The following is a 23,485-nucleotide window of genomic DNA, read 5'->3' as shown; positions in this document are numbered from 1 at the left end:
TATTTTCAGACTGAGTTATTCAATCGGGTGCAGTCGTTTAAACTCAAAATAACACGTGGCTGAAAGGTAAATAGTCGCGGTGGTGTACCAAGATTACACATAACGTGGTTGGCGACCAAGAAATTGGGTGTAAGGCTGAGTTTATGGCGGACATGACTCCTAAAATAGATTCAGAACCTTCAAATGGTAGAGAACTACTTCCCACAACGTCCAAAGGAGGTTGCGCTGTACCGGATGTTTCTGTTGATGATATATTGGGTGATCTTAGATTTATAGACAATTTGGACTGTCTCAAGTATCCACAAAAATTGAATCAAAATATGATACCCCTAAAGGACAGTCGTCCCTTGACAACATCGAACAAATTTTGGAGAAAACTACACGATTGACCAAAAAGAAATCTGTGAAATGGTCTTTGGCAGTAATGGCACAGCTCCATAAGCAGCAAGAAACAGTCACAAACACAAAACACAATTGCGAAGTTAAAACTGCCAAAGAAAAACTAGTGGCAGTCATTGACCAATTGCGAGCTGGAAAATCTAAGCTCGAGAAATCTGATCAAACTGAAACACTCTTGGCAGACTCAAAATGCAGAACTCAGCTATTATTAAATTGATGAACTCCAAAAGAGAAATACTGACTCACAATCCAAACTTCAACAGTTAATATCAGAAAATGATTGTCTTAAAAGTCAAAATTGCCAGTTACTTGAGGAAAAATGTATTTTGGAAAGTGACATTGCCACCATGAGATGTCATAACAAATTACTGACAGACAAATTAACAGCGCCAACAACGGGAAGAGTTGAAATAAGACCATAAGACCATAAGTCATAGGAGTGGAAGTAAGGCCATTCGGCCCATCGAGTCCACTCCACCATTCAATCATGGCTGATTTCAACTCCATAGCTCTCTCTCCATAGCCCTTAATTCATCGAGAAATCAAGAATTTATCAACTTCTGTCTTAAAGACACTCAACGTCCCGACCTCCACCGCCCTCTGTGGCAATGAATTCCACAGACCCACCACTCTCTGGCTGAAGAAATTTCTCCTCATCTCTGTTCTAAAGTGACTCCCTTTTATTCTAAGGCTGTGCCCCCGGGTCCTAGTCTCCCCTGTTAATGGAAACAACTTCCCTACATCCATCCTATCTAAGCCATTCATTATCTTGTAAGTTTCTATTAGATCTCCCCTCAACCTCCTAAACTCCAATGAATATAATCCCAGGATCCTCAGACGTTCATCGTAAGTTAGGCCTACCATTCCTGGGATCATCCGTGTGAATCTCCACTGGACCCGCTCCAGTGCCAGTATGTCCTTCCTGAGGTGTGGGGCCCAAAATCGCTCACAATATTCTAAATGGGGCCTAACTAATGATTTATAAAGCTTCAGAAGTCCATCCCTGCTTTTATATTCCAAGCCTCTTGAGATGAATGACAACATTGCATTTGCTTTCTTAATTACGGACTCAACCTGCAAGTTTACCTTTAGAGAATCCTGGACTAGGACTCCCAAGTCCCTTTGCACTTCAGCATTATGAATTTTGTCACCGTTTAGAAAATAGTCCACGCCTCTGTTCTTTTTTCCAAAGTGCAAGGCCTCGTTGAATTTCATCAGCCATTTATTGGACCACTCTCCTAAACTGTCTAAATCTTTCTGAAGCCTCCCCACCTCCTCCATACTACCTGCCCCTCCACCTATCTTCGTATCATCGGCAAACTTAGCCAGAATGCCCTCAGTCCCGTCATCTAGATCGTTAATATATAAAGAGAACAGCTGTGGCCCCAACACTGAACCCTGCGGGACACCACTCGTCACCGGTTGCCATTCCGAAAAAGAACCTTTTATCCCAACTCTCTGCCTTCTGCCTGACAGCCAATCGTCAATCCATGTTAGTACCTTGCCTCGAATACCATGGGCCCTTATTTTAACTAATGATTTTAACTAAGGCCCAAGATGTACCAGAGGTAACTAGATCAGATCCTGCATTATTGCAAGCTGCTACTGGCATGAAAACAATGAATACACTGATCGAAGTTCCACAGGGGTGTCTGGCCAAATTAACTATCTGTCTGTTCCGGGTTCAAGGACCCTTTTACCCCAGAACAAACCGTTATCTTACTCGGAGACTGACCATGAAATGCTGCTGGCCCCGATCCAAAAGCCTCTCATGGCAGCTTTAATAGACTGTGAGATTTTTAAACAAGAAAAGCCTGTTCGGTTGAGCAACAAGCCTAGTGGCAGACAAAGTGTAATACAACTTAACCCATTCAGCACCAAACAGCTTGGAGTTGAAGTGATAAAGACAACAGCCTGGGTTTTAAAGTATTTAAAAGATCTATCATCAAAAATCCATTTTGTCACTGGTTTAAAACCAGAACTGTCTGCAGCTTTAAACTTGATCCTACTCAGACCTCAGTCCCAGTCCGAAACCGCAACTGCTAAAAATAGCACATCAATCATTACTTCTCCTCCTCCGTTAATGACAAATCCAACCCCTGTACTCACTCAGAGGAGGAGTTCCAGAAGAGATATGAAATTCCTTTCTCGTGTTGAAGACGGCCATTTTGCGAGTTTCAGATTTCATGATTACAAACTGGTCTCCTACGATGAAGGCCCGCCTCCTGACTACAGGGATACGCCCCAAGTCACATATCACTAAAAGTTGCCAAGAACTGTTAACTTGAGAAAACTGTCATTATTTTGAATGTTGCTTTATTAATTTTAAGAAATTAACAAATATTGTTAGCTGTGCTTTCTTTAGCAGAGCCGATGAATTTATCGACAGAAAACCAAGTTCATTCAGCGCAAGATTGATTCAGTCATATATTCAATACGTTATTGTGTTTGAAATTTTAAAATTAATGTTTAAAATTAGCTTGGAAATTAAAACTTCAGACAATGTGAAAGCTGTTTTTAAGAAAAGTAACTCTGATTAAAAGCAAATCCATGGAGTGAACACATTGTTCTAAGACAATTGATAATGGGAATTTGGCAGCAATCCAACTTTTGCTCCCAGTCCATTTGAGTGACTGAGTATATAAAAAAAGTTTAGAGATGCAAATGGCATCATTCCAAGTTATCCACCCACTATACGCCCTCTTTTGTCACTGCAGGAAAATTAATCCTTTCAACAGGCTTTTATGTATAATCCAGAAGATGTCAAAGACTTGGCAATTCACATCCAATACAAATTTTTTTTTAAAACTTGACCAACCCTTTGATTACACTCTTTTGGGTTGGCTTTCCAATTGGTTGGGTGGCACAGGAATTAACATCATTCAGGGACCTTTTCCAGTTTGCACATTTGGACTTATCATTTACGTACTAATGTTGCTGTTCAGATACTTTGGCTAATGCATGCCTACCCACCCATAGTGCCCCACCAATCCACATGGTTCATATTAATTAATACGCACCACTAGGCAATAACATCAAAATGGAAAGTTTCTGTTGAACTGTTATTTACTGCATTTTTATTCATTTATTAGTGAATTATTATTAATAATGTATTACTAAATTACATAATCAATTTTGGTAATCATTTTACCATTTATTACTAAATCATATACTCAACTTTTACTGTATAATCATTTTATTTCTATACATGAAATTATTATTCATTGTTTATTACTGAATTATGTAATCATGATATCAATTTTTAATCAGTATAACAATGTTTCAAGCAATACTAAGGAAAGAAAAGTTGGATCCATGCATCACATGTGAAGTGCACGTATAAGTATTAAGATCTGTAAAAATGTTTACCATAATATTCATTTTCAGTTATATAACTGGCCTTGTAAACATTATCCCAGAGTTAAATGAGAACACATTCCTTTACACATCGAAGAAATATGCTAAAAATTTCAAAATTTCCAATTGTTGGGTATGCATTGCAACCCCGACTAACTCGGGAGAAGGCATTCCCTTCTTAACTATCCCCTTTAATGCTTCAGAAACAGCAGAATGGTACATCTATCAGAGTGTCCCTCACTCTGTAGTGGTCCGTTCTGGAGCATATTTGGGACCAGTGTTCTAGCGAATAGGATAAATAGGTTGGTCACAAGGACTTTAAACTAGCAAGTTGGGGGGAAGGGAAGTGTAAAGCTATGGACAGTATAATGGTTAATGGAGATCAAGGCAGCAGGTTACGTGACAGGTTATTATGTAGAGATATGGGTTCAAAGACAAGGAAAATTAGGAGAAAGGGTAAGAGGAAAAATAATTTGCGAAAAGTTACTGATCAAGGTGTTAGGATTCATAACAAAGACATAAAAAACAGCATAAGTGTACTTTACCTGAATGCTCGTAGTATACGAAATAAGGTAAATGAGTTGATGGCGCAAATCATCGTGAATGACTATGATTTAGTGGCCATTACTGAAACATGGTTAAAAGATGGTCACGACTGGGAGTTAAATATCCAAGGGTATCAGACTATACGAAAGGATAGAATGGACGGTAAGGGCGGTGGTGTAGCTTTGTTGTTTAAGGATGGCATCTGGGCAATAGTAAGGGATGATGTTGGTGCTATGGAGGACAAGGTTGAATCTATTTGGGTGGAAATCAGCAAAAAGGTCACTGATAGGAGTAGTCTATAGGCCACCAAATAGTAACAGGATAGTAGGGTAGGCAATAAGCAAAGAAATAACGGATGCATGTAGAAATGGTACAGTGGTTATCATGGGAGATTTTAATCTGCATGTCGATTGGTTTAACCAGGTTGGTAAAGGCAGCCTTGAGGAGGAGTTTATAGAATGTGCCCGGGATAATTTCCTGGAACAGTATGTAATGGAACCTACAAGGGAACAAGCGGTCCTAGATCTGGTCCTGTGTAATGAGGCAGGATTGATTAATGATCTCATAGTTCGGGATCCTCTTGGAAGGAGCGACCACAATATGGTGGAATTTAAAATACAGTTGGAGAATGACAAGGTAAAATCAAACACTAGTGTTTTGTGCTTAAACAAAGGCGATTACAATGGGATGAGAGAAGAACTAGCTAAGGTAGACTGGGAGCAAAGACTTCATGGTGAAGCAGTTGAGGAACAGTGGAGGACCTTCCGAGCGATCTTTCACAGTGTTCAGAAAAGGTTCATACCGACAAAAAAGAAAGACGGTAGAAAGGGGAAAAACCGACCGTGGATATCTAAGGAGGTGAGGGAGAGTATCAAATTGAAGGAAAAAACATACAAAGTGGCAAAAATTAGTGGGAGACTAGAGGACTGGGAAGTCTTTAGGGGACAACAGAAAGCTACTAAAAAAGCCTTAAAGAAGAGTAAGGTAGACTATGAAAGTAAACTGGCTCAGAACATTAAATCAGATAGTAAAAGCTTCTACAAATATATAAGACAACAAAGAGTGGCTAAGGTAAATATTGGTCCTTTGGAAGATGAGAAGGGAGATTTAATAATAGGAGATGGGGAAATGGCTGAGGAGCTGAACAAGTTTTTTGGGTCAGTCTTAACAGTGGAGGACACAAATAACATGCCAGTGACTGATGGAAATAAGGATATGATAGGTGAGGACCTTGAGATGATTGTAATCACTAAGGAGGCAGTATTGGGCAAGCTAATGGGGCTAAAGGTAGACAAGTCTCCTGGCCCTGATGGGATGCATCCCAGAGTATTAAAAGAGATGGCTAGGGAAATTGTAAACGCACTAATGATAATTTATCAAAATTCACTAGACTCTGGGGTGGTCCCAGAGGATTGGAAAGTAGCAAACGTGACACCACTGTTTAAAAAAGGAGGTCGGCAGAAAGCGGGTAATTATAGGCTGGTAAGCTTAACTTCGGTTGTAGGGAAAATGTTGGAATCTATCATTAAGGAGGAAATAGCGGGGCACCTGGAGGGAAATTGTCCCATTGGGCAGACGCAGCATGGGTTCACAAAGGGTAGGTCGTGTCTGACTAATTTGGTAGAATTCTTTGAGGCCGTTACCAGTGCAGTAGATAATGGGGAGCCAATGGATGCGGTATATCTGGATTTCCAGAAAGCTTTTGACAAGGTGCCACACAAAAGGTTGCTGCATAAACTAAAGATGCATGGCATTGAGGGTAAAGTGGTAGCATGGGTAGAGGATTGGTTTACTAACAGAAAGCAGAGAGTGGGGATAAATGGGTGTTTCTCTGGTTGGTAACCTGTAACTAGTGGGGTCCCTCAAGGATCAGTGTTGGGCCCGCAGTTGTTCACAATTTACATAGACGATTTGCAGTTGGGGACCAAGTGCAATGTGTCAAAGTTTGCAGACAACACTAAGATGAGTGGTAAAGCAAAAAGTGCAGAGGATACCGGAAGTCTGCAGAAGGATTTGGATAGGTTAGGTGAATGGGCTAGGGTCTGGCAGATGGAATTCAATGTTGCCAAGTGTGAGGCTATCCATTTTGGGAGGAATAACAGCAGAATCGATTATTATTTAAACGGTAAGATGTTAAAACATGCTGCTGTGCAGAGGGACCTTTGTGTGCTGGTGCACGAGTCGCAAAAAGTTGGTGTACAGGTGCAACAAGTGATTAAGAAGGCTAATCGAGTTTTGTCTTTCATTGCTAGAGGGATGAAGTTCAAGACTAGTGAGGTTATGCTGCAATTGTATAGGGTGTTGGTGAGGCCGCATCTGGAGTATTGTGTTCAGTTTTGGTCTCCTTACCTGAGAAAGGACATATTGGCACTGGAGGGAGTGCAAAGGAGATTCACTAGGTTGATCCCAGAGTTGAGGGGATTAGATTATGACGAGAGGTTGAGTAGACTGGGACTGTACTCATTGGAGTTTAGAAGGATGCGGGGGGATCTTATTGAGACATATAAAACTATGAAGGGAATAGATAGGATAGATGCGGGCAGGTTGTTTCCACTGGTCGTGGAAAGCAGAACTAGGGGGCATAGCCTCAAAATAAGGGGAGGTAGATTTACGACGGAGTGTAGGAGGTACTTCTTCACCCAAAGGGTTGTGAATCTCTGGAATTCCTTGCCCAGTGAAGCAGTTGAGGCTCCTTCTTTAAACGTTTTTAAGAAAAAGATAGATGCCTTTCTAAAGAATAAAGGGATTCGGGGATATGGTGTACGGGCCGGAGAGCGGAGCTGAGTCCACAAAGATCAGCCATGATCTCATTAAATGGCGGAGCAGGCTCGAGGGGCCAGATGGCCTACTCCTGTTCCTAATTCTTATGTTCTTATATTTAAGAAAAAGGAAGGGTCAAGATTTATCTAAAGAAATTTATTAACTTATGGAAATCTGCAGGCTATCCACTAAACACCTTTTCAGGATGGCACCAACTTAAATATAGCCCTAACAAAAATCCTCAATATATTAGCCTCCCAACTAATATTAAACAAAAAGGATCAATATGCCTCATTAGTCATCACTCTGAAGGGATGAAAATGGGCAATAGTGTTTGTACTAATTATTTGGATGTTAACACAGCTTTTAAATGTACGCAAAATTTATTACAAAGAACTGAACGGTCCTCAACAATAACAGGCATGCACAACATCACAAATAATAAAACATTCTCAGATCACTGGTACTTAGAAGATATTTACTTATACTCTGCTTATAATGGGACTTATTTTATTTGTAATGACAAAGCATATTCCTGGCTCCCAAAATACTGGTCAGGATCTTGCTATTTAGGATACATAATACCTGCCATCCGTCATCTTCCTCATCTCCCTTATGTTCCAGATCCAACCACTCGAAAAAATAAACGTGCCTTAACATTACGAGATGCAATTTATGCTAGAGTTATTCCTTTCTCTTGGGAAGTAAGGGTGGCCAATGAATTGAATAAAATAACAACCATCATACAAAACGTAGCTGATTACACCACCACTGCCCTAGATAAAATCTCTGACAAAATGAGAGCAATTCGAACCGTGGCATTACAAAATCGAATGGCACTTGACTATGTGCTCGCAGAAAAAGGTGGCACCTGCACCCTGATTGGTGCGGAGTGTTGCACTTTCATTCCAGATAACTCACAGGCAGTTAAAAATCTGGCATCACATATCCAAAAGAAAATCAAGAAACTTGATCCACCCCCAGATACCTCTATCTGGGAGAAACTTTGCAGGTGGTTGGGACACACTGGAATGTCCACAGCAAGAATAATCTTTTTCCCATGTGTAGCAGGATTCATCATTTACATAACATACCAATGTATCATGTGCATTAAACAACTATTCACTAAATGCAAGGGCCCAACAGTCAGAATGATTCACACTAACCCCACTGCACCACCATTAGATGAAATAGAAATGCAATTTATTGTTGAAATGTTACTGATCAATCAATTATTTGACTGTATTATTAACATATTGATAACAGATTAATACTGAATCAGTAGAATCAAATGTGATTAATTAATTAATTGTTATTTTACAGTAATGATTATTTAAGAATTATAATAATTTTTGCTGAAATGCTTGTAATGCAATGCTTGCCCACTCTATTGTTTAAAACTGCAATGACAATATGAATGAGTTCTTCTTTGTATTGTTTAAAACTGCAATGACAATATGAATGAGTTCTTCTTTGCGCTTTTACCTATCCCCTCACATTTATTATATCGTTTATCTTATTGGGATATATCTCACTTGATCTTTCGATTTATCAACCGCGGATTGATAGGAATCGACTATTTCCTGATAAATCTGGTAGGTAATAGAAAGCTATTTAGTGTAAATATTAAGCCCCAGTTTTAATACCCATTTTAAATTGAGGATTTCAGCACTCATAACCTCAGGTCATGATAAAACACATAGCCTCAATCGGGACACAATAAGCCTGACACATGCATAAACTCATTGGAGATTAAAACAGCATTTTTACTAAGAAAAGATGAATAAGCTATTGTTCTAACAAACATATTTTCAAAGACAGTTTGACATTAAGACATGAGCTGTACCAGTAATCTGATCAAGGACGAAGCAGGCACCATAGCAACATGAAGGCACTATTGTTCATAATGTGGATAAAGTGAAGTCAGCAGAAAACCAATAGAAACTAGTCTTGATAATAGCACAGAATCGCATTCCATAACATACACAAATATTCAAACATGAAACATTCAGAACTTATGTTGCACATTAAGGATTGACAGCTAACCGTCGAATCAAATACATTTGATTCTAACCCAAACCAATTAGGAAGACATAGAGGTGTAGATAGATAGTTCAAGACAGATAAGAGTTCCTACAAACATGATGGTCCGTACGGCCATCTTTATCCAGGATCATTCTATACTTTGATCTAATTATTCGCTGTCCTTATTTTCATATTTTCACTTTTCCACTCGAACTCTTGAAGTAAACGCAAGTTGTTTTGCTGTAAGCAAGAAACCATTTCTGTATTATTTTGAAAGTTAAATTGTTTATAAGTTTCTTCTCTTTAAGTCTTTTTGCTAGCCGGGCTTTATTGAGAATAGATTTAAGTTTCTCTCAATTGTAATCTAACAGAGGCAATAAAGATCCTTGTTTGCATCCGAGACGTTTAACTCTAATTTCTACTGAGTTTTAGTGTCGCAACACTTCACTAATTGAAATGAAATGAAATTAAATGAAAATCGCTTATTGTCACAAGTAGGCTTCAATGAAGTTACTGTGAAAAGCCCCTAGTCGCCACATTCCGGCGCCTGCTCGAGGAGGCTGTTACGGGAATTGAACCGTGCTGCTGGCCTGCTTTGGTCTGCTTTCAAAGCCAGCGATTTAGCCCTGTGCTAAACACCCCCTGGTAATTCCGCATGGTAGATCTCATCAGTGCCATGGGATGTTTCCTAGCTACAAAGCAGGCCAATGGGGCTTTAGTTTAGCATCTCATCTCAAAGGAAAAGCATTTAACTGTGCACCAAATCCCTCAGTACTACACTGGAGTGCTGACCTTGATTTTCGTGCTCGAGCTTGGAGTGGGACTTCAACTGAAACATTATGACTCAGTGACGAGAATGCTATCAACTGAACCATAGCTGACACTTGAAAAAAATAGCAGTCATGAAGAAAAAGACAGCTCGGAAAAGTGATATCAAAAAAAAAAATCACAGTTTCATCAAGGAACCATATAAAACTATAGAAATATATTTCTACTATTTCAAAGCACAATCCTGGGAAAAGGAAAATCAGACAGTGTACAAAATGGGCTGTCAATTTGATAATGTCCATTTTGAATTGCTGTCCAAGAAGAATTTCAAACTCAAATTTGTAGTTAAACTTTATATATTAATCAAAATCGATGACCGTAAAAATGACATCTACACTGAATTTAAGAGGTAGTTTCTTTAACAAATTTACAAAATTAAAAGGAACAATCAAAGTTACAAAAATATTTAATATTAGCTTGTTCCAAAATTAGATACTTGCCCGAATTACAAAATTAATAAAGGCATGGAAGGGGAGACCCATGTTTGAAAGAATGTCCATAGGGTAACATTTTCAACTGGTACCCATTTAGTTGCAAAGAATAATTTCTGTAAGTAAATTTGCCATAGAGGAGCTTAATGCTGGAAATATACACTCCATAGTTTGGAGTTTACAAGACTCAAGAGGGCATTAAGTAACAAAATCTAAAGATTCAAGAAGGATGATTGTTAGTTTCTGACCAACATAACGTATTGATCAACCACAGAGCTAACCATGTTTTGCAACATAAGGCACAAAGATTAGCCGAGTGGTGGACAGTGTGCAGGATACCTTCAAAACGATATCAATGGATTGGGTGATAAATTACACAGGAAAGTGTGAGGTCATGCATTTAGGGAGGTCGAACAGTTGTAGGGAGTACACAATAAATGGGAATATGCTAAGAGGGGTAGGTAAAGTAAGAGATCTTGGCGTACAAGTGCACAGGTCCCTAAAGACAGCAGTTCAAGTAGACAAGGTTGTTAAGAAAGCATATGGAATGCTCTCCTTCATTGGCAGAGGTATGGTATATAAAAGTAAGGATATAATGTTGGAATTGTGTAAAACCACTGGTGAGGCTACAACAGGAGTATTATGTGCAACTCTGGTAACCACATTACAGGAAGGACGTTATTGCTCTGGAACGAGTGCAGAAGAGGTTTACAAGAATATTGCCAGTGCTAGAACAATGTGGTGAGGAGGAGAGATTGGATAGGTTGGGGTTATTTTCTTTGGAACAAAGAAGCCTGAGGGGTGACTTAATTGAGGTGTACAAAATTACAAGGGGAGCAGATAAAGTGGAAGGATAATTTTGTTTCCCCAGTGGAAAATTCTAGAACCAGGGGGCATAGATTCAAGATAAGTGGCAGAAGGTGTAGAGGGGGCATGAGAGAAAAACTTTTTATGCAGAAGGTAGTGGGAGGGCAGAAACCCGAAACTCTTTTTAAAGATACCTGGAACTGCACTTTAAGTGCTCTAAGCTACAGGGCTATGGACCGGATTCAGGAAGGTGGGATTAGAAAGGGCTCCAGGGTGTTCTAGGGCTAGCATGGGCGAGATGGGCCGAATGGCCTCCTTCTGTGCTTTAACGTTTCTATGATACTATGAAAACAAGGACATGAAATTGTGGAATCCTAATATTTGTGCATAAAACTGTGCCTGGACATTTCAAATATTCATATGACATGAATAAATGGCCTTCCGCAGTGTACTTTTATGTGTGTTGAAGAACGGCATGTAATATCTGCAATTAATATCTTCCCTGTTCTTACAAATAATCGTCCAAACTATCAACAGCAGAATGTAAGATATGAATCCTAAATTCCTTGCATTCTCAAACTTTGCTCAGCCTCCTCTCACCAGATATTCATCATCCTCCTCATAACCTTTGTTCTCTTCATCTGAGATGGAATTAAATTTTTGGCATAATTCTGAAGAACTGGCTGTGAAAGAATGAAATGTGGAGATAGGAGGGTATCTATTAATCCAGTAATTTTAGACAATGTATGAGCTGCATGTTGGTGGCTCAAAAGATGAGGAACAAAAATAGTTAATTTACTACCTCAACCACAGTAAACAGGTGTGGACAAAGGGATCAAACAAAATTTCAAGAAATATTACTCTATGTGATTACTTTGTGAAAATTACATTGACGCGATTATTTTTTACTCATAAGTACTTTAAAATGTATATATAATACTTACCAGAATTAGAAGAATTAAAAGCATATTGTTGCAATTTTTAGGATTATGTGGCTGCATTTGCCCTTCTGGAACATGTTTTGCTCTGTGCTATTTTGACATTTGTATATATCTATGTTTCTTGTTGTCCTTCCCATTACTCAAGACTTGAGAGACTTGGTTAACTTTCTCATTAATACAGACTCAGAACTTTCAACGGCCCTCTGTTATGGGCACAGTAGATTTTAGTACCATGCCCAATATTTTGTTAATTTGATCTGTTATTCTTTCTGACACAAGGAGCCAGATTAGTGCCATCAAAGTGGGAAACTCGAGTCAGGACATTTTAGGATTCAATAAGCTCATCTGCATGGAAAAGAACCCTGCTTGCAAGATTTTTACTCCAGTGAACAGGTGTGGGATGTGTGACTGAGTCAGTTCCACTGCCTCCAAGGTGAGCTGATTAGAAACCTCACCTTGGCCGAGACATTGTATAAAAGCCCATTAGGACCTCTAACCTTCACCCTTCACATTCACATCTTCCTTTAGAAGAATGAGGGGGGGATCTTATAGAAGCATATAAAATTATGAAGGGAATAGATAAGATAGAAGCAGAGGAGTTATTTCCACTGGCGGATAAAACTAGAACTAGCGGGCAGAGCCTCAAAATAAGGGGAAGCAGATTTAGGACTGAGTTGAGGAGGAACTTCTTTATCCAAAGTGTTGTGAATCTGTGGAATCCTCTGCCCAGTGAAGCAGTTGAGGCTACCTCATTGAATACTTTTAAGGCAAAGATAGATTTTTGAACAGTAAAGGAATTAAGGGTTATGGTGAGCAGACGGGTAAGTTGTGCTGAGTCTATAAAACAATCAGCCATGATCTGATTGAATGGCGGAGCACGCTCAAGGGGCCAGATGGCCTACTCCTGCTTCTAGTTCTTATGTTCTTATGTTCTTCTCCAGCCCCATGCCACCCTGTGCAACATCAGATCACCATGCTAGCTCAAACTAACCATGCCACCTCAAAGGGTTCTTCCTGTTTATTCCCTTATTTCCCCTTTCTTTCATTTTGCCGTTATCATTTTTGATCCATGATGATTAATGGGCGTGTATTTTTAAGTCAAGCAGCAGAAAGGAGTAAGGAATTCAGAAGTTATGAGAGAGAACACTCTGCTAGCCTGTGCTAGTTTGAAAAGAAGACCCCAGGCATTTTGGCACCAGAGAGAGATATGGGGTGGAACTCAATTTGATTGATTAGCTGGTGGCCAATGAATTGGCCAAAAGGTCGTACTCTGCCGGGTAACAGGTGGTGATTGGATCCTATCCCAGTGGAATGATTTTCAGAATCCCAAGGAGCTCAGTTGATTCCTAGACACACAAAGACCTGCTCTCTCTCCTCTGTGTTTTCTCCAGAAAGGCTGTGAGTGCTGTATTTCCAAAGCAGCAAAGAACCGGAATGATGCATCCACAGGAAAACCATTACAGTCTGCAAACAAAGATCAGGACCTGTTCTCTCTCCAGAAAGGCTGTGCGTGCTGCATTTCGGAAACTACAGAGACCTGAATGAATCTACAGTAAGACCTTGAACTGAAAACAAAGTTTCAATAGATGTAAGGTTCTCGAAACAACCATCTGAAACAAATACTTTTACCCCTTTCCTCCTCTCTCTGTTTCTGTGTCTTGTGTGTGTAAAGAGTGGAGGCAAGTGAAAGAGGAGAATTAGGAATTAGATAATAGTTAACCAGTTGTATTTGCTGCATATTTCATTGTATTTATTGTTATAAATAACAATAATTGTATTTAAACTTACAAGTCTAGTGACTGTAATTATTGGGCAAGCAAAGGCCAAAGACGTCAGGTATTCTTTTGAGAATTATTGGTTATTTCACTTCTGTTGTGACAAGTGGGGCTAGAATTGGCCACGCATTAGCCCAGGGCGTCGTAACACACCTCGTTTCTCCCATACCATCTCCATACCTACTCACCCAGTATCCTCCATGAATAGTTCACAGGAGCCATGTTGAGGAGATAAAAAAATTAAACCTTCAACAATCCACGAGATTTGCTGATGAAAAACCTTGTTTCATGAAACCAACTCAAAGATGATTAATTCCCTGACGTGGTCAATCTGGTATAAAACAAATAAACTTCTATTCACTAACCAAGAATCAAATCTTTAATAGCCTCTTAAAACTGTTGATCAAAGTGTGAACTCACCACCTCCCCCTCTCCCATGTACTGAGGTAAGCAGTTTTCGAGCATTTGACACTCATCCAACCATTAATAATGAGCTCAGCTGATGGTAAATGCATATTGAAATAGCAGGAACAGTTGGCTAATTTTTTTCTGTGCTACAACAGATGGCTTGTCAATCATTGAACTCCAGCAGTGGGTGTTCATGTTTTTAATCTAACTGAAAGCAACACCTGCTTTTATCATGTTTAAATGACTGAGGATTTAAATAACTTCAGATAATGACACTCAAACAGACATTGTCCACCCTTTTCAAGCATTTACGCCTCCTCTATAAATTTGTGATCCCCCTTCTTAGTTGTCCTTCAAAGTAAAGATGAACATGTTCATCATCTGTAGTATTTGATATGATCCCAATGGTTAGTTCGGTGACTGCTGAGTCCAATCTGTGCCCAGAAGGTTCTGTTACAAATAAGACAGGATATCACAGATGACTGTGTTTTGGACAAGTTTTGGACAATACTTAGAATACCAAGTGAAGCCTTCAGAGTGTGTTTGTAGTACTTCCTTTGACCGCCATGAAAGCAAATCCCCAACTCAAGCTCTCCATAGAAGATTCCTTTTGGTAAGTTAATGTCAAACATTTTGTCCACATGACCAGCCCAATTCACAGATGACTCTCTGGCGTGAATGGTTGGCATGCCAGCCTGTGTGAGCACCTCAATGTCTGATATTTTGTCCTGGCACCTGATCTTCAACAGGCTCTGAAGGCACAAGTGAAAGTGGTTGAGCTTCTTGTTATGATGCTGACACACAACCCAAGTCTCGCATGCATAGAGCAGAGTTCACAAGATTACTGCTTTGCAGATGGGAGATAGCGAGATTGGCACCTGCATTTTTTAACATTCATAGCTCCCAGACTGTGGGTTAAGGCCCTTGGGATCAAAATGGGATCTGTTTGAACTCAGCATTATTTACAAATGACCCTGTTGAGTTTGGATATCCTGCCTGTGTCATTCGCGACCTGCCCCTTACCCCCTGCTGGAAAATGTGGGATCTTCTCGAAATGGGTGCAGAACTTCCATATCCAGGTCCTGCTGCCATGTTTAAAGATCAGGAAAGAAGGCTTCACAGCCTTCAACACGTCATTGATGACGATGAACATCTTGCCAAGGTCATCCCCACCCCCCCACTACTTGCCTTCAAACAAACGCGCAACCTCAAACGAACCATTGTTTGCAGCAAACTACCCAGTCTTCAGAACAGTGACCACGACACCACACAACCCTGTCATGGCAATCTCTGCAAGACGTGCCAGATCATCGACATGGATACCACTATTACACGTGAGAACACCACCCACCAGGTACGCGGTACATACTCGTGCGACTCGGCCAACGTTGTCTACCTCATACGCTGCAGGAAAGGATGTCCCGAAGCGTGGTACATTGGCGAGACCATGCAGACGCTGCAACAACGAATGAACGGACATCGCGCAACAATCACCAGGCAGGAATGTTCCCTTCCAGTCGGGGAACACTTCAGCAGTCAAGGGCATTCAGCCTCTGATCTCCGGGTAAGCGTTCTCCAAGGCGGCCTTCAGGACCCGCGACAACGCAGAATCGCCGAGCAGAAACTTATAGCCAAGTTCCGCACACATGAGTGCGGCCTCAACCGGGACCTGGGATTCATGTCGCATTACTTTCATCCCCCACCATCTGGCCTGCGAAATCCTACCAACTGTCCTGGCTTGACAGAATTCACACCTCTTTAACCTGGGGTTACCCCATCTCTGGATCTGTAAGGATTTAATCACCTGCTAATGGTCGCATTCCTAGCATTGTTTGGCATCTTTGAATTTGCCTATATATGTGTTTCTGGAGCAGACCTCTGCATTCACCTGAGGAAGGAGCAGCGCTCCGAAAGCTAGTGACATCGAAACAAACCTGTTGGACTTTAACCTGGTGTTGTATGACTTCATACTGTGCTCACCCCAGTCCAACGCCGGCATCTCCACATCATGTTTAAAGATGTCCACAGTCAGTTGGAGTCTTGTGAAAATCTTGCCCATGGCATCCGAACACATGATTGTCTTCAATTACCATGTTTTGATCTTTGTTAACAACAGTAAATTAATTTTATCAAATTACATTGGCTTATGGCTGAATTTTGCTTGATACAGTAAATAAAAAATAATTATGATCTGAGGTGGACCCTTATGCTTTTCCACATGGCGGGTATGGTGCCGGGTGTATGTAATCAGGAAGAAGAGTGGCAGACAGGGAACCCCATCACCTTCCAGCCTCTACTCCAATTACGTCCATGGAAGACTCCTGGACAACTGTCGTGCCCCATCACCAATTGAGGCCTTGGAGTGGATAACTAATGCCCACTTCAAGGGCTTCATTCTGTTGCCACTGGTATTAACCCAGTAGCAGCTGGGGGACTCATCATGTGGAGAAAGGAATCAACCCCTCATTCAAAGGCACTCAGTGTCTGATCAATTAACCCAGCATCGGGAAATGGGGCCCGTTGAGGGTTGCCCCCTGCCCAAGCTGCCAAATCCTGTCTCCCCTCTTCCCCATTACACACAACCCGGAACCCCTTGATGGCAGCACTCACCTGTGCCTGGGTCCCTCCTCGATCCAGTGACACAGCTGAGTACAGAAGAGCAGGTGTCCTCTGATTGATCAGCAGCTCTCAGCAGGCAGGACTTCAGCCCTTCACTCTGGGGAAAAGCCCACCGTCAGCCCGTTAAATGCCTGATTGGCCCACGGTGCAGCAGGCCTTCCCTGAAGCAGGTGACAAGGGGGCTATTGCTGGCTCTCCAGCCAATGGCAAAGATCCATCCCCCGTCACTTCCATTTTTTAAACAAAATATATTTATTCTCCTCCTTTTTCACATTTTCATCCAAATATACACCACCAACAAATAATCAACGGTAACAAATACAATGACAATCCCCTGGTCAACAATCCCTTCATCCTACCAACCCCCAAATAACCTTCAACAGTTTAAATATAAACACCAAAGAGAACTATAATCTGGAATCCACCATCACCCCATACATAGTCACCAACAACATATACACTCCAACACACCCTCCCCCCCCCAAGCTCCCCAAACCACCCCCCAAATGTTCGATGTCATCCAATTCTTGAAAATGCATGATAAACAATACCCATGAATTATAGAACTCTTCCATCCTTCCCCTCAACTCGAACTTCACTTTCTCGAGTGTTAAGAACTCCAGCAGATCCCCAAGCCATGCCAGGGCACAGGGTGGAGAAGCTGACCTCCACCTCAACAGGACCCACCTTCGGGCGATCAACGAAGCGAAGGCTGACATCTGCCTCCGCACGCACTTCAACCCTGACCAATCCGAAACCTCGAACGTGGCTTCCAGGGTACCCAGTTCAAGTTTCATTTGCACCACCTTCGAGATTACCCTGAACGCCGCCCTCCAATACCCCTCCAGTTTTGGACAGGACCAAAACATATGAACGTGATTTGCGGGGCCTCCCCCACAGCACTCAAAAATATTCTCTACCCCCTCAAAGAGTCGGCTCATCCTCATCTTTGTGAGGTGCACCCTATACACCACCTTCAGCGGTATCAGCCCCAACCTTGCGTGCAAAGTTGAAGCATTCGCCCTCCGGAGCAACTCACACCACAAACACTCCTCCATTCTCTCCCCCAACTCTTCCTCCCACTTTGCCTTAATCCCCTCCAGTGATGCCTTGTCTTCTCCCAGAATCACCCCACAAATCGCCAACACCACCCCCCTCTCTACTTGCCCTGTTGTCAGCACCTCTTCCAACAATGTAGGGGCCAGTTCCACCGGAAAGCTCTGTACCTCCTTCCTGGCGAAATCCCGGACCTGCATATATCTAAACATCTCCCCCTGCCCCAACCCCTCCAGTCCCGCAAACCAGCCCCCCATAAAACAAAACCTTTAGTGCCCTAACTCCCCTCTCCTCCCATCTTTGGAAACTCCCATCCCACTTCCCTAGCTCAAATCTATGATTCCCCCGAATCGGCATTTCCTTTGACTCCGTCCCCAACCTAAAGAGCTGGCGCAACTGCCTCCAGACTTTCAATGTCGCTACCACCACCTGACTCGCCGAATATTTCCCCGGGGCCATCGGGAGCGGCGCTGCTGCCAACGGTCTCAGCCCCGACCCTCTGCACAAACTCTCATCCATTCTAACCCACTGGGTGTCGCCCCTCGAACCCAACTCCTCACTTTCTCCGCATTCGCCGCCCAGTAGTAATACAGTAAGTTCGGGAGACCCCAAACCCCCTGACGTCGACCTCTCTGCAACCCCCGTCGCCTTCATAAGATTCCACCCTGACATTCTAACTTACCTGTGAATAATTTGCAATGAATAGAGCTCAATAATAATTGCATGTATTCACTGATTGGGAACTGCCTAAAAATATTTAAACATTGCATTCCAATTATCCTTCCTATTAAAACAATTGAATTAAGTATCATGCCATGGGATGTTAATACCAATTACATCGCATTGGTACCTTTCTTGTAAAGAAGTCAAAATAATAAGATTGCTCTAACTAGAAAAATATTTTGACAGAGACCCTTCTTGTCCCCTTTAAAAAGGACACTGAAGAGGGGACTTTCTTGAATATTGGTCCTAATAGTCAACACATAAAAATTAAAAGGCAACAATGACATTTCTTCTTCATAGCAGTGCTGGACTTAAGCTTTGAATGTGCCATACCCTCTAGGAGTACAGGTACACAGGTCATTGAAAGGGGCAACACAGGTGGAGAAGGTAGTCAAGAAGGCATACGGCATGCTTGCCTTCATTGGCCGGGGCATTGAGTATAAGAATTGGCAAGTCATGTTGCAGCTGTATAGAACCTTAGTTAGGCCACACTTGGAGTATAGTGTTCAATTCTGGTCGCCACACTACCAGAAGGATGTGGAGGCTTTAGAGAGGGTGCAGAAGAGATTTACCAGAATGTTGCCTGGTATGGAGGGCATTAGCTATGAGGAGCGGTTGAATAAACTCGGTTTGTTCTCACTGGAACGAAGGAGGTTGAGGGGAGACCTGATAGAGGTATACAAAATTATGAGGGGCATAGACAGAGTGGATAGTCAGAGGCTTTTCCCCAGGGTAGAGGGGTCAATTACTAGGGGGCATAGGTTTAAGGTGAGAGGGGCAAGGTTTAGAGTAGGTGTACGAGGCAAGTTTTTTACGCAGAGGGTAGTGGGTGCCTGGAACTCGCTACCGGAGGAGGTGGTGGAAGCAGGGACGATAGTGACATTTAAGGGGCATCTTGACAAATACATGAATAGGATGGGAATAGAGGGATACGGACCCAGGAAGTGTAGAAGATTGTAGTTTAGTCGGGCAGCATGGTCAGCACGGGCTTGGAGGGCCGAAGGGCCTGTTCCTGTGCTGTACATTTCTTTGTTCTTTGTTCTTTGTACTGCAAAGTCCATTTGCTAAGAAACTACACTCACTACAACACCCACAGCAAGCAACAAAAATTGTTAAATGTTTTTCTACTTACAACTGCCAAATTTTAGAGGACATGCATGGGCGTCCATTGGGAAATCTTCCAAATGCATAGGACACTCAGCACGAACAGTCAATCTACAAATAAACAAACATGTGTTGTAAATACCTAGTCGGAACTTTGAAATGATGCAAAAGATTTCAACATGCAATAAAGAAATATAGCAGCAAAATGACAAAATATAGTATGACGAGGAAACTCCAGTGTAACAATTATAATATTACAGGGAAAATAATAATCCAGGGATACTACATTGTAGGGGAGATTTTTGTTGAGGAGTACCACTGAAGACTCCCAGCTCAGCTTGTGGCATTGCCTGCCCCCGGAAATTCAATACAAGTCTGTGCAACTCTGTTCAAAGTGACATTACATTAACAAATTTCTCCCGCTGAATATATATCACAAATATAAACACAATAATGTGGAGTGGCTGCATAAATTTGAGTTATAATACTTAATGAATTAAAGAATTTGCATTTCATGTTTTTTGTAAGTTCTCAATCAAACTATATTTAGTTAAGTATTTCTGCAATTTTTATTGCTTCGAAATATCAATTCAAGCAGTTTAGTCACGTTATTTTACCACTGTGATATCATATTAATGGAAACATAATTGGACGATATTTTGCTATGTAGAGTATCTCATTCAATCTATTTCATTGTGTTTGAAATAGCCTTGTACGTTTGCATGGAAATCATAGAGTCATAGAATTTACAGTGCAGAAGGAAGAAGGCCATTTGGCCCATCGAGTCTGCACCGGCTCTTGGAAAGAACACCCTACCCAAGGTCAACACCTCCACCCTATTTCCATAACCCAGTAACCCCACCCAACACTAAGGGAAATTTTGGACACTAAGGGCAATTTATCATGGCCAATCCACCTAACCTGCACATCTTTGGACTGTGGGAGGAAACCGGAGCACCCGGAGGAAACCCACGCACACACGGGGAGGATGTGCAGACTCCACACAGACAGTGGCCCAAGCCGGAATCGAACCTGGGACCCTGGAACTGTGAAGTAATTGTGCTATCCACAATGCTACCGTGCTGCCCCTAATCAGCTGAACGTTCAAGTTGCCAATGGTGCAACAAGGGATCCACGTGAACAGGACAACCAATGGGATATCTCCTCAACCAATTACATTCAATGATTGTGGAATTGATAATGCAAAGAATGAGAAGTAAGTATAAATTCGAATGGGCCAAATCAATAGCCAATCACGTACAAAAGGGATGGGAAGGAAAGATTAGATGAAGAGAGAAGGAAAAAAAGAAAATTAAATTAAACATTTTACATTTTACATTTAAAAAATCTCCAACAACAAGTAAAATCTCAAGGAAAGAGAACCGATCGTTTTTATGGATAGCCTGTAGTATCAGAGAGGTTAATTGGCATTAATTAATACTTCACATAGAATAATAGAATTTACAGTGCAAAAAGAGGCCATTCAGCCCATCAAGTCTGCACCGGCCCTTGGAAAGAGCACCCTACTTAAGCCCATGCCTCCACTCTATCCCCGTAACCCAGTAACCCCACCTAACCTTTTGGACACTAAGGGGCAATTTAGCTTGGCCAATCCACCTAACCTGCACATGTTATTATTGCAATATTTAGTCTGAAATGGATGAGACTTAATTTTCTATGGCGAGTTAAGATCATATCTGTTGTGCAAATACAGCAACTTCACATAATTCAATGCAGTGAACCAGACAGCAAGGTACTTTTTGTGATGTATTCAGACAGTAATATTTGGATATAATGCCCCGTGACGAAAATTATTGCACATAAATAACGGTGGTGCCAAAACCCACACTAATTATTTTGACATCAAATTATGGTGCATTATTTTTTACTGATACATACATATCATTATGAATTACATAATGTAATAGGAACATAAACTATTGTGTACACTAGAAATGTAAAACATCATATGCATTTTTACTATAAATACAAAGCTAATTTATATTAAAAAGACAGAAACAATAATATAGCATATATTTCATGTATTGCTTTCTATGTAATCATCTGGTATGTATATATATATATATAAGGACTTCCTGCTGGTTATATTTTAAATATAGAAATGAATATAAGATAATTTTGAATGTCAGTTACAGTTTTCCTGATTTGTGGGTTTAGGCTGTATTATCCTTTACAAAGTGAGCTCTCTCTCTCCGTCCACGAGAAGGTTGGTGCAGGCTCATAATCCGGAGAGAAGCAAAAACATGATTCTCTCCAATGTGATTGGCAGAGTGGGCGTCTCGGGAATAGGTTACTTCCTGCATCATGAGGAATGAAGACCTTCTCACCTAGGGAATCTCGACTGAACTGTGAGTACAACCCCACACTCAGGCAGAACTCTGATTACCATGGGCTCTATTGAATCTCAACTGCACTTGTCTAGGAAACTTGTCTCTCAGGAATATGTGTGTAGGATTTGTGATATGGGAGAATGTGGGTGCCCTCTGAATGTCATGCTCATTGCAGGCTTTACTCTAATCAGTTGGTCCTCATGCGTCACAGAAGACATTCAGGTGACTGGAATGCAATTTAGTCTTCATTGGCAACTCAACAGTGCCAAAACAATATGCAAAGCTAAAGAGAAATTCTACAGGTTTCACTCCCAAAAAGGCACCCGGTGTGGAGAGGGGCGGGGAAGGTAGAGGACCTGCTCCTGAATTTGGCAAAACTTGCCATAAACAGGTCCAGGCAACGGATGGCCAAAGGGGTAACCCAATGTAACTGTCTGCCCCTCTTCTGCGGCTTCATTTGTGGCTGGATGTCCCCGGAGAGGGAGCACGTGGTATCCATGGTACAATCGAAGCCTTCCATGCCCGGTGGGCACCGCAGAGCCTGGGGTGCTTTATTGACTCTTTTAATCATTTTTTGGCTTGGCGTTTTAAGTTTCATTTGCTCTTTGTTTCTGTTTAGGGGAGTATCCCTTAAGGTGCTGCCCCTCTTAGTTTGTCCCTCAGTTTGTTTGATTTAGTTTAATTGGTTGAACTCAAAATAGTTCATCTCCAAACAATCAACAGGTCTACGCAGGGGTGACTGATTGTCTGACCTCTACTGTGGCTATGTTTGTAGCTGAGTGTCTTTGAAAAGGGACCATGCAGTGTCCACTGGCACCAGTGAGGCCTTCCATGCCTGTTGGGCAACTCAGGGACAAGGGTGCCTTATTGACTCCTTTAATCACATATTAATTTGATCTGTTAAGTTTCATTTGTGATTTGTTTTTGTTTAAGGCACTATCCCCTTAAGGGGTTTCTCCATTTACTTTGTCCCTCAGATTTTTTTATTTAGTTTAAAAGTAGTTCAGTCCCAACCAATTAACCCCAATGTTTAATCAAGAGTTTACACCAGATACACTGAAGTTACCCCCAAGGCAGGGCATCAGGGTTAAGTCTATCATCACTCACCCTGTTACATGGCATGACAGTGGAGGGTGGGGGGGGGGGGGGGGGCGCCTTCTTTGAGGTGCCCCGTGAGGATGCAGACACTGCTCCCATGCCTCCACTGAATAGCCCAGTCATCCAGTGCATGGTGAGGCTTGGGGATAGCTTTAGATTTGTGGAATGGCAGTGATAAAAGGGTCAGTGAGACTCTGAGTGTCCTGGTGGAGTTGAGAAGGACAGGAGTGGGGGTATGCCAGTGTGAGAGGAGGTGT

The 23,485-nt window shown here is 41.6% G+C and overlaps 1 protein-coding gene across 3 annotated transcripts in view; it reads right to left on the bottom strand.

Moving 5' to 3' along the window:
• LOC140427061 (gamma-aminobutyric acid receptor subunit alpha-1-like) overlaps positions 1-23,485 on the bottom strand; it is a 75,896-nt gene that overhangs the window by 38,187 nt on the left and 14,224 nt on the right. For all 3 annotated transcript variants that reach the window (XM_072512526.1, XM_072512529.1, XM_072512527.1), the window contains exon 6: positions 19,808-19,890. In XM_072512526.1, coding sequence (XP_072368627.1) covers positions 19,808-19,890 — 83 coding nt within the window. The remainder of the gene's footprint in view (positions 1-19,807; positions 19,891-23,485) is intronic.

The sequence above is a fragment of the Scyliorhinus torazame genome, chromosome 7 (genome assembly GCF_047496885.1).
Source record: "Scyliorhinus torazame isolate Kashiwa2021f chromosome 7, sScyTor2.1, whole genome shotgun sequence".
In the NCBI taxonomy this organism is placed as follows: domain Eukaryota; kingdom Metazoa; phylum Chordata; class Chondrichthyes; order Carcharhiniformes; family Scyliorhinidae; genus Scyliorhinus; species Scyliorhinus torazame.
Note: the sequence above shows the minus strand (reverse complement) of the source record. Positions and strands in the feature narration are given on the sequence as shown.